General features: G+C 34.3%; 2 protein-coding genes across 2 annotated transcripts in view; both read left to right on the top strand.

Moving 5' to 3' along the window:
* The window catches only part of Eif3h (eukaryotic translation initiation factor 3 subunit H), a 90,809-nt gene that overhangs the window by 16,898 nt on the left and 61,296 nt on the right, over positions 1 to 12,615 (top strand). The window contains exon 2 of the mRNA XM_076835905.2: positions 3,614 to 3,770. Coding sequence (XP_076692020.1) covers positions 3,614 to 3,770 — 157 coding nt within the window. The remainder of the gene's footprint in view (positions 1 to 3,613; positions 3,771 to 12,615) is intronic.
* On the top strand, positions 8,871 to 9,828 carry LOC143381885 (large ribosomal subunit protein eL6). Its single transcript, XM_076835678.2, has one exon. It carries the CDS (start codon positions 8,915 to 8,917, stop codon positions 9,779 to 9,781), a length of 867 nt encoding a protein of 288 aa, XP_076691793.2. The 5' UTR covers positions 8,871 to 8,914; the 3' UTR covers positions 9,782 to 9,828.

Below are 12,615 nucleotides of genomic sequence, written 5' to 3'. Positions count from 1 at the left end.
AATTTATTTGGATATTTTAGATTGACATTTATATTTTATCCTGGATTATTGAGAATATTTCTTAGAATTTAAATCTTTGGCCTGGGGATATAGCTCAGTTGGTAGAGTACTTGCCTCACCATGCATGAGGCCCTGGGTTCTATCCCCAGCACCACACACACACACACACACACACACACACACCAAAAAAAAAAAAAAAAAAGGAAGTCCTTTGTTGCTTTTAGACTTTGAAACAGTTTTCTTTCTTTCATATTTTAAACAGTAGTATTGTGTTCATTAGAGATTACTAATGGTCTTCTTTGCTTTTTCAAATAGTCTATACTGAATAATAAACAATAGTAGAAAAAAGTTTCCTTTAGGGCAGTTTCAGCCAACGAGACATCTGTTCACTATTCTGCAGGTTGGGATTCTTGGCCCAATTTGAGATCATGCAAACCTCACAAATCTTTGAGATAGTTCTAGAGACAACTGACTATTCAGAAATCCATGCTTACTATGCAGGGCAAATCAAGTAGTTTTAAGCATTCGGATCCAGAATGTGACAAAGTTTCAGAAAATGTAGGATTTAGTACTTAAGGTTTCTACTGGCCAGTTTACTTCTGTCTCTTGAAGCATAATTTATTGAAGAATCCTCATTTACCCATTGATTTATAGGGTAAAGAAACCTCATCAGTGCTAGTTCATGAGTCTTAACTGTTGGATCAGGCCATAAAACCTAAGACTTACTGTGGTACTAGAAGACTTGGTATGCTTCTAATATGGATTGCTGGTTATTACCTTCCTTCTCATTTCTGTACTGTAGAGAATGTTTCAGTTAGGGCTGAATTTCCTTATGGTTGATATTTATTGCTTTTAAAAATGTTCACTCTTGTTCTGTATTTCTCAATGTTCTCACTTTTATCAGTGAAGACTCTTAAAACAGAGGAACGAAAACTTGTAGTTTAATCAGTAGTGTGCCTTGAGATCCCCTGAGGTGTTACAATAAAACAAAATAAAAACCAAGGAAGGCTGCGCCATACTAGTTCATTAAAGTTAGAATGATGTAGGAAGCTAGAATTACTTGGAGAATCTAAAAACAAAACAGAAATAAATAAAATTCCCAAAACACAATATAAGAACCCAACTCAGATAATTAACCCTGAGTTCCAGGGGTGGGTTAATTATAAAGGTCCCCAGATGTCTCTAATATGTATACAGAATGAGGCTCTCTTTTTATTTATCTAAAAAAGCTTTTCAGGTTATTTTGTTAAGTGGAGAACCAAGTTATGGCAAGCTCTTGAGTGTGTAGGATCATTTGTGACACTATAAACAAAATATATCATGGGAGTATGTTTTTGTTTTGGAGAACTATTACTCTTTCCCTGTATCCACTTTTAAAAGTAAGAGCAGGGAGCATGACATCAATAAATAAGATGAATTTAAAAAATGCTTCAACACTGTTTATGGACAGAGGCATATGGTTCGTTGGAGGGAGAGGAAATGAGACAGGTGAGCCTGAGAACAAGATTTTTGTGGGAGAACATTGCTATCTTGTGGCTTGTGAGGATAGCATTTGTTGCTAAAGATTAAAAACTGCATTTTATTTTGGAAATACTGGCAGTCTGTTTTTGATTTTATTTTACTTTCAGTGACCAGGGCACAGCAGTATGACAATGAGCACCATTCCCTCTTGGCCACTAGTCCTACACTGAGCTTTTCCTATTCCATGTATGAATCCCTTCTGCAGCCCTGGTTACAAGGACTTTATAGAGCTGTTGACACTGCATCTTATGTGTTTCAACTTCGTTATAAACATGTTTGAAGCAGTTGAAGTTAATAGCAATTGTGAAGGTAACTAAAAATTCCTGGGAGCCAGAAGTTAAATCTCACTTCTTAGATTTAATAATTGTGTGTCAAATTATCTCTTCCTTATACAAAATGGGAAAATAACTGACTTCATAGGATGGTTGTGAGGATTAAATGAGTCATTCATTGCATGTAAGACACTTAGTGGAGTGCTTGACATATCATAAATGATCAATAAATTTTTATCATTTATTCCTTGAGTAAAATATATTTTGAATCTCTTTCCTGTGTCAGTGCCTATTTTAGGTTTGAAGATATGATGTTAAGTAAAACATCCTTCATTTTTATGAAAACATTTTTAAAAGTGGAGACAATGAGCAGAACATGGATTCTGTGTCACTTATAGATACCACTAATGTACGTTATTTAAAAATATACACATTTGCCAGACATGGTGGTGCTTATCTGTAATCCCAGTGACTTAGAAGGCTGAGACAGGAGCATCACAAGTTTGAGGCCAGGCTTAGCAAAGCAACTTAGTGAGATCCTATCTCAAAATAAAAGGTAAAAAGGCTCGAACTTGTGATTTTGAGGTTAAATCCCAGCACTAAAAACAGTCAAAAACACATTTAAATACACATATGGCAAATTCCTGGCTATCTCTGTAGACTAACAAAAATATACATATATATGTTAATTAATTACTTCTAAGTAGGAATTTCTTTTGTACTTCACATCTAAATGACACTAGTCCCAACATTTTTACTACCTTATTTTTTGAAATAAAGATTCCAGAGCTTAATATGTATATAGGAAAGTAGGAAGACTACAAAATGTCAACATGAATGAGCAAGCTTAGTTTTGATAAACATGTTTCTTTTCCCTGATTGTTTTATTTCATCAGATTATAAAATGGCAAGATCATGAATATTAGAGTTGCATCAGTTCTTTTTGGTAATTGCCTCTTTCCTGAAGACTTTATTTTGGACAGTCTTGAATGCTGAGAAAATTTATTCTTAAATTTGAAATATTTTTTCTTGAAACTAACACAGTGGTCTTGAGGTTTGTTTTTCAAAGGGAGAATAAACCTAGTATCTTGATAACCCACCTCTGTTTGGAAGGTGGTTTCTGAGTGTCTTTTGCTTAGAGAGATTTGAACTTCGTCCTCATCACAGGGCTTTAAGCTTTCTCTTTTACCATTATCCCTTTCTGGGTTCTCTTACTCACATTGTTATATTTAGATAATCAAACCTGTGCTTTTTCCCATCTCAGCTGGGTACTGTTATTGGTAATTTTTTTCTTTGGTCATTATAAAGAACTGATAACAGTTTACTTGATGTTGGAAAGAGTGAAATAATGATGTCTTTTCATGAATTGCAATAACTTGTTTTAATATATATTAATTTTCAACTTTATATTCTTTATAAAAGAAAATAAGGTTATTTTAATCTGGCTTCTTTGTGAAACCATGCTGGATTCTAGTCATTACTAGTCCCTTCTGTATATGTAGAAACCAGCTCTTTAGGAATCAGTTCTAGAATTTGTCTGAAGATCTACATTAAGCCCATGTGTTCTATCATCTCTGTTTACTTTGATTTTAACAGGCTTAGTGACCTCATTAATATAATTAAGTATCTAGGAACTTTATATGAGCTTTATTACTTATGTAAAGTTAAAGAAATGCTAAGACATTTGTTTAGTCCTGTTATATATGTAGTTTTGTGGCTTTGCAAACACAGTAGAATAATTTTAGATTTTTTTTAAGAGTGAAAAAAAACAAATGTAAACTAGGAATGGTTTTTAAATTCCCTTCTGTATTTTCTTTTAGGTAGTATTAAAGATAATAAAACATTATCAAGAAGAAGGACAAGGAACTGAGGTTGTTCAAGGAGTGCTTTTGGGCCTAGTTGTAGAAGATCGGCTTGAAATTACCAACTGTTTTCCTTTCCCCCAGCACACAGAGGATGATGCTGAGTTTGATGAAGGTAAAGATGTTCATTTCAAGTTTGTGTCTTTGCAGTTTGTACAAATGCTTGTTAATACAATTCTCAGTGTAAACTTTGATTATCCATTGTTGAAAGTCAAGTGAACCTAAATCACTTGATTTGAATTTCTTGGAAAAATTATACAGATTCTGGGAAATGAAATTTAAATAAAAATATTGATTACTTTTTGCCTTTCTTAATTGGAGTTTGTGATTCTCATTTGTAATATAGTAATCTCCATCTCATTTTTAAAGGATGTATATTCCAAGACTCCCAGTGGATGTCTGAAATTGCAGATAGTATACATACATACATGCAAATGACAAAGTTTAATTTATAAATTAGGCACGTAAGAGATTAACAATAATAACTAAAAATAAAATAGAAGAGGTATAGCAGTTTTTTTTTCTTTTGTCCTGCTAGGAACCCATCTCAGGGCCTCATGCATATGTGGCAAGCACTCTACCTCTGAGCTACACTTCTCAGCATTATAGTAACATATTATATTATAAAATATCATGAATTGAATAAAATTCATGTACTAATTTCTGAAAATTTCCACATACTATGTATTTTCAGTCCACGGTTGAACTAGGGTGAGATAGAAAGCAAAATCATGGATAAGGGGACACTATTGTAACTAGGATAGGAGCTGTGCTTATGTTGACTTTCTCATTATGAAATCAGCTTGGCAAATAACTAACATTGTGAAGGACGTGGATCATCATTGTGTGTCCAGCATCTATTCTATTCTGTTTGGACAGTGTTTAAGGAAAGATGAGTCCAGCTCTCTGCTTCAGAGGAAGATTTTGTAACATTTCAGAAGCATTTTATTTTTGGGCTCCAGATGTAATTGCTTTGTTATCAAAGGCCTATAGTAGTTAAAAGTTTGCCAGAGGTCAAGGTGAACATCCTAAAAGATTAAAAAAAAAATCTAGTTGAAAATAATTTCTCACTTGTTTGAACTTTCAAGGCTCATTTTCTGTACAGTTTTCTGGTTTTTTAAGAAATTGTGGCATAAAAATACATAAAATTTACCATCTTAACAATTTTAAAGTATGTACCATGCTGTTAGTCAGTATGCTGTTTCACATCATGCAACCGAAACTTTTTAACTCCCCTTTTCTACTTTCCTCAGCCCTTAACAAACAGTGTTCTTTGAGTTTGACCACTTTAAATATCTCATATAAGTGGAGTCATTTAGTATTTATCTTTTTATGACTTGCTTATTTTATGTAGTATAATATCTGCAAAGTTCATTTGTGGTATAGCATATGACAGGATTTCCTTCTCCCCCTCCTCCTCTCCTCTTCCTCCCCCCCCCCCTCCACCCCCCCCCCCCCTGTTCTATTCTGTTGTATTTATATCCACATTTACTTTATCCATTCATCTGTTGATGGACATTTAGATTGCTTTCACTTCTTGGCTATTGTGACTAATGCTGCAGTGAACATGGGTGTTCAGCAGATATCTCTGAGATTCTGTTTTCTTTTTTTTTCCTGTTTTCATTTCTGTTGGACATATACCCAGAAGGTTATTGCTGAATCATATGGTAATTTTATTTTTATTTATTTGTTTTTTTTCTGGTGCTGAGGATTAAACCTGGGACCATGCATATGCTAGGCAAGTACTCTGCCATTGAGCTGTCTGCATTCCTTTCTTTTTAATTTTTTGAGTAACTTCTCTACTGTTTTGTTTGCACTGCTTTCCATTCCTACCCATTATTCACGTGGATTCCAGAACATTTGTTATCTCCTGTTTTTGATAGTGGTCATTTTAATGAGTGAGAGGCAATTTTGTGATTTTGATTTATATTTTGCTGGTGAATACTGATATTGAACATCTTTTCATATAGGGTTCCTGGTTATTCATGTGTGATTGGTTCCAGGACCTTTCTTGAATATCACAATTCATGGATGTTCAAGTTCTTTATGTAAAATAAGTAGCATTTATATATAACTAGTACACATCGTCCTATATATTTTAAATCATCTCTAGGTGACTCTAATATAATGTAAGTGGTAATAGTGTATTATTTTGATAATAAAGAAAAAGTCTGTATATGTTCAGTACAGAAACAAATTTTCTTCCCAAGTATTTTTAATCTGAGGTTGGTTGAATCCACAGATGGGGTTCCCGTGAGTATGGAGGGCCTGCTTGTACTTGTTGTTGACTCATGTATAATTTTTGGAGAAATGTCTGTTCAAGACCTTTGCCCTTTTTAAAATTGAATTTGTGCTTGATTTGGAGTTCTTTTAAAATTTTGGGTTTCAATCTCTTATGAGGTAATGGTTTGCAATATCTATTTTTTCCTGTTTTGCAGGTTGCCTTTCATTCTGTTGATTGTTTCCTTGATGTGCAGTTTTAAAGTTTGGCTTAGTTGCATTTGTCTGTTTTTGTTTTTGTTGCTGTGCTTTTGGTGTCATATTAAAGAAACCATTGACAAATCTAGTATTAGGAAGTTTTTCCCATATTTTCTTCTATGAATTTAATTTTCAACTCTTTAAGTTTAGGTGTTTCCATTTTGAATAATTTTTTCCATTTTTTAATTGGTGTATTATAGTTGAACATAATGATGGGTTTTGCTATTGAAAAATTTGTGTGTAGTGCAAGGGAGTGTCCAACTTCATTTTTTTGCATATGTATTCCAGTTTTTATGACACCATTTGTTGAAGAGACTGTCTTTTCCAGTTTAGAGGCCTTGGTACCCTGGGTGAAGATCAACCCTATGCCAGGGGTTATTTTTGGAATGTCTGTCGCGTTGCATTGGTTAATATTCTGTCTTTATTCCAGCATGACACTTTCTGGATTTCTGCAACTTAGTAATGAAACTTTATTTTTTATTTTTAGTTGTAGTTGGACACAAAACCTTTATTTATTTGTTTTTATGTGGTGCTGAGGAACCCAGCGCCTCGCATGTGCTAGGCGAGCGCACTACCGCTGAGCCACAATCCCAGCCCCTGAAACTTTTTTTTTAAATATGTTTTTTTAGTTGTAGATGAACACACTAATTTTATTTATTTATTTTATGTGGTGCTGAGGATCAAACTGAGTACCTCACATGTGCAAGGCAAGTACTCTACCATGGAGCCACAACTTCAGCCCTCTAATGAACTTTTTTTGAAGTCAGAAAGTATGAGGGCTTCAGTTTTGTTCTTATTGGAAATTGTGTGGGCTGTTGAAGGTTCTTTGAGATGCGATATGAATTTTAGGATGTCTTTTTTTATTCCTATGAAAAATATCATTGGAATTTTGATAGGGATTGCATTGGATATGTAGGTTGCTTTGACTAGTATTGGCAAGTCTTTGCTGTTTGGGTTAAGTGTATTTGTAAATATTGTGTTTATGATGCTACTATAAATTGGCTTGTTTTCTTAATTTCCTCTTCATTTTCTTTATAACTTAATTGATAAAATGTTATTTATTTTATTTGAATTAACATCTTTATAATGCCTCAAGTATATTTTTGCTAAGGTTATAGTACCCTTGGTATTGTAATTTGTGTGCAAATCAGTTTTCATTTGAATAATACCTCTAAAAACTAAGATTATTTTTGTTTTTGAGTAGTAATACTTGATTTTTAATATGCTTGTGTAGAATACATCTTTTATTTTTTTTCCCCCGAAATGGCTATACTTAGATCTGAATTACTGTATGTTTATACCTCCTATGCAATTAAGGTTGAGATTTCTGTTTTTTTTTTTTTTTTTAAGTTTCTTAAAAATTTATTTGTACAGTCTTACTTGATGCTTTCTATTGACATTCACTTTATTTATTTATTTATTTTTATTGGTTGTTCAAAACCTTACAAATCTCTTGACATATCATATTTCATACATTAGCTTCAAGTGGGTTATGAACTCCCATTTTTACCCCAAATACAGATTGCAGAATCACATCGGTTACACATCCACATTTTTACAGAATGCCATACTAGTAACTGTTGTATTCTGCTACCTTTCCTATCCTCTACTATCCCCCCTCCCCTCCCCTCCCATCTTCTCTCTCTATCCCATCTACTGTAATTCATTTCTCTCCTTGTTTATTTTCCCATTCCCCTCACAACCTCTTATATGTAATTTTGTATAACAATGAGGGTCTCCCTCCATTTCCATGCAATTCCCCTTTTCTCTCCCTTTCCCTCCCACCTCATGTCTCTGTTTAATGTTAATCTTTTCTTCCTGCTCTTCCTGGTGATATTAGGATATCTCTTATTTTCCTACCCAACAACATATATCTGGGGATGCTTATTTATAATTCAGTAATCATTAACTTAGGACTGGAAGACTAGCAATTATTAATACAATTTCTTTTGTTTACAGGAAAGAAGCATAAGAGCTTTACTTGAAGTGACTTGTTTTGTTACTTGGTGTGAGTAGATGCCATACCAAAATAGCTTACACAGTTTTCTGTTTAAAAAAAAACAAACTGTTGCACAGTTTTCTCAGGTATTTATTATTATTGGTATAAAATTCTTGGTTTAGAATATGAAGGAGAAATAATGTTTAGTGCAGTTATGACAAATAAACAATAATATGTTGACTATTTTAGATATTGATCATTGGAAGTTAATCTCTCATAAGTTTGAGATAATTGATGAACATATACTTTCAGAAGCTCATTAAAGCCACATGTATGGTGGCATACACCTGTAATTCCAGTGACTCATCTGAGGCAGGAGAATCACAAGTTAAAAGCCAGCTTGAGCAATTTAACAAGGCCCTAAGTAACTTAGCAAGACCCTATCTCAAAATAAAAAAATAAAAAGGGTTGGAGATGTGGCCAGTGGTTAAGTGCTCCTGGGTTCAATCCCCTAGTAACAAAAAACAAAACAACTCACCTCATTAAAATTTTTTTCAATAGCCCTGAGATAAGGAGAGAGCATTAGATAATAATTATCAATGTGTATTGGGTACAATCGGTATATTTCCTATAATAAGATGTTACTCTGCACAGTTTTTTTCAATCCCATTTTTGGATTAGGAAACCAATATTTAGTGATATAAATAACTTGTCCAAAATCATTGTAAGAATCAGTAGAGTATGGATTGAAACCCTGTGACTGCCTGGTCTAAATCCTATGATTTTATTCATTGCATATAGACCGGAAGCCCGGTACTTAGTTCTCTTTCCCATCTTGCAAGATGGCGGGTGAAAAGGCTGAGAAGCCAGACACTAAGGAGAAGAAACCTGGAGCCAAGAAGGCTGATGCTGTTGGCAAGGATAAAAAGGAAGACTCTACGGATAAGAAACCCAAGAAAGGAAAGCCCCACTGCAGCCGGAACCCTGTCCTGGTGAGAGGAATTGGCAGATACTCCCGATCTGCCATGTACTCCCGAAAGGCCATGTATAAGAGGAAGTACACTGCTGCTAAGTCCAAGGTTGAGAAGAAGAAGAAGGAGAAGGTTCTTGCTACTGTTACAAAACCAGTCGGTGGTGACAAGAATGGTGGTACCAGGGTGGTTAAGCTTCGCAAAATGCCTAGATACTACCCGACTGAAGATGTGCCACGGAAGCTGTTGAGCCACGGCAAGAAACCCTTCAGTCAGCACGTGAGAAAGCTGCGAGCCAGCATCACTCCTGGGACCATCCTGATCATCCTCACTGGGCGACACAGAGGCAAGAGAGTGGTTTTCCTGAAGCAGCTGAGCAGTGGCTTGCTACTTGTGACAGGACCTCTTTCCCTCAATCGAGTTCCTCTGCGTAGAACACACCAGAAATTTGTTATTGCCACCTCCACAAAGATTGATATCAGCAACGTGAAAATCCCAAAACATCTCACTGATGCTTACTTCAAGAAGAAGAAGTTGAGGAAGCCCCGACACCAGGAAGGTGAAATCTTCGACACAGAGAAAGAGAAATACGAAATCACAGAGCAGCGCAAGGTTGATCAGAAAGCTGTGGACACACAAATTCTACCCAAAATCAAAGCTATCCCTCAGCTCCAGGGCTACATGCGATCCGTTTTTGCTCTAACAAATGGAATTTATCCTCACAAATTGGTATTCTAAATTTCTTACCAAGAACCTAATTAAATAACTGCTACATTTAAAAAAAAAAAAAATCCTATGATTTTTCCACAATAGTATGTTGCTCTTAGACTTTTAGAGAAACATCGAATGTAGGGCAGCATGAGTCTGTATCTGAAATCCACTTTTTGTGCGAAACAAGTAAATTTGCTTTTCATGATCTTACCTTTAGGAAGTGGGATTTTCCATCTGTCTTGTACATGTGAAAAATGTAGTATAGTTCCCTGTATTTTTTCATAGCCTTTGGCAAAAGGCTTAGATTTTAGGTTCTCTCACCTAAGCCATTTATTCTCTTAATGTGCATTAGAATGCAATGACTGGATTTTTAAAAAATCAAATCTAGATGAAACAAACATTTTATTATAAAAATGTATCTTAGAATAGGCCTACAGTTTGATTATTTTATATCCTGAAAAAGGCCTACCATTTTGCCCTTTGCTTTTCCATTATTTTATACCCTTTAAATCAGTATTTATTTAGGGGACTGTTTTAGAATTTTAGTAATTATATAGTTGCTTAGTCTCCCCCCCCCCCAACACCACGGGGGTATGAGGTTTTATTTTTTTCCCCCTTTTGTTTTGGTGCTTTATTGTAAAGAGGAGATTTTAAATCTGTGATGCAAATGAAATGTTAGCAAATATTTTAAATTGGGTCTGTGGGCCTGCTTTTGTAAATAAAGTTTTATTGGAACAGTGCACATTGTTTTATTTTCTGTGCCTGTATTTCTCCTGCAGTGGCATGTAGAACAGTTGAGTAGTTCTGACAGTGATCCTTTGGATCCCAAGCCTAAATTACTTGGTGGTTCTTGAAGTTTGACCACCTATGATTAATACATATCTTTATATTCTCCCTCTCTTGTCTGTTAGAGGATAAGGCAGTTCTTTCTTTCCATTATAAATAGATGCTTTTTTGTGTATTTTTATTTCTTCTATATATTGCTTTTTGAATATATATACTGAATCTAGACTATATTGTGAACACTGAAAGGAAAATACTGTGTTATTGGGTGTTTGCTTCACTGGCAAACATGGGAAGTATCAGAATAGTTGGTTTTTGCTTTAACTTTAGTATATTTTTCTTTTAAAGCTACATTATTTAATTTTAATATTTAGGGGAACCATCTATAGATAATAGGGAAGAAGGCATTAAATTCATAGTTGGAAAATTGTGACTAGGTGTTATGGAAAGGTACTGGTATGAGCACAATATTTGAGTGAGGATCTCATCACTTCCTTCAGGAATCGTGGTACTGAATAACTTCTGAACTGCTGTGGTCTAACTCTGTAATTCATTTAGCACATTGCTCACTTACTGAGTACCAAAAACAGTGAGAAAGATAATTTCCTTATAGGGTTACCTGTATAGTGCTGACTGGATTATGTTGTATGAATTGATTCAAAACCTAGAAAAATGTTGGGGTATGAAGTTTCTTGTTTTTCTCTTTATTAATTCACAACTTGTGGTTTGTAAAATGTAGTAATTCTTAAATTTGAGTGGTTTAAATCCTGGTAAACTTTTATGCTACATAATTTCCTTTCTAGTTGAAATTGAGATAATTTGCTCATGTTAGAGAATATATGCTTTTAAAAAATGAGCAGAAAAACTCATATTAAAATTCCCATTAGGGGGCACTATTATCAAGCTTAGAAGAACTGGATACTAATTTGTTTTCTCAGACATGCAACCCGAAGCTTGCTAAAAGGGAAAAATATTTTCATCTGATAAGATTCAGATACTGTTTTATACAACTGAAATCTTTAAATATGTTATAAAGTGCACTGAATTAAACACAGATTCAATAACTCACTGTCTTGTTTGTTAGCAGATTGAATCAATTTAATATGGCAGGTGATATAAGCAGCTTTTTTTTTTCTCCATAAGAGCCAAATCTTATGCAATATATTTGGAGTGAACAGTTTTCTCTTTTTAATTTTGGATGCTTCAAATTAGTCCTAAAGGATGATCCTTGGCCCTCAAAGTAGACCTTCAAGAAGAAGCATGAATGCTATTATGCTACTGAAATGTAGCTGGGGGAATGAAATGATGCCTAACTTAGTATTGATGTTTGCAGCATGTTTAATTGATAACACATTGAAGTGATACATACACACATAATTTTTATTTTTTTGGGTAAATTTTCAGTAGGAGAAATTGTTTTATTTTTTATTAAGTTTGGTGTTAGAGTAAGAAATACTAGTGTAAACTGTTCTGCACATTATATTGTTATCATTAAGCTTTCAAAAGGAAAGCAGCACTATAGAATCTTAAAACGGGTCTCAACAGCTAAAATATGATTTGGCAAATATGAATTGAAATAAGATGTATTCAGAGTTGTTTTCCATACATAAATATTATTTTTAATATTTAGTTTTTTAGTTGTAGTTGGACACAATGCCTTTATTTATTTATTTTTATGTGGTGCTGAGGATCGGACCCAGGGCCTCACATATGTTAGGCGAGCATCTACTGTTGAGCCACAACCCCAGCCCCAACATAAATATTATTTTTGTATAACTGAGTTTGGAGAGTAAGTTTGTGTAGTTTTATTATTTGCTGTATTCTACATAAGTAAGCCATATTTATGTTGGGGAGAAAAATCTATGCTTAATTACCTGCTACTTCAGGTATCTCTTTCCTTTCTTTTTGTTCTTAGTTTGCACAAAGTCCACATCCAGGGTAAAATTGCTTGAAACTTAGCTGATGAGTAGTATTTTGACTTTATATTGCTTTTGAATTCAGGGAAGAGTTGAGTCAGGACAGAGAAAGCTTTCCATACTTTTTGGACAGATGGGGACATTTTGTGGAAAGATGTAATG

The sequence above is a fragment of the Callospermophilus lateralis genome, chromosome 16 (assembly GCF_048772815.1).
Source record: "Callospermophilus lateralis isolate mCalLat2 chromosome 16, mCalLat2.hap1, whole genome shotgun sequence".
NCBI classification, from domain to species: Eukaryota; Metazoa; Chordata; class Mammalia; order Rodentia; family Sciuridae; genus Callospermophilus; species Callospermophilus lateralis.
Note: the sequence above shows the minus strand (reverse complement) of the source record. Positions and strands in the feature narration are given on the sequence as shown.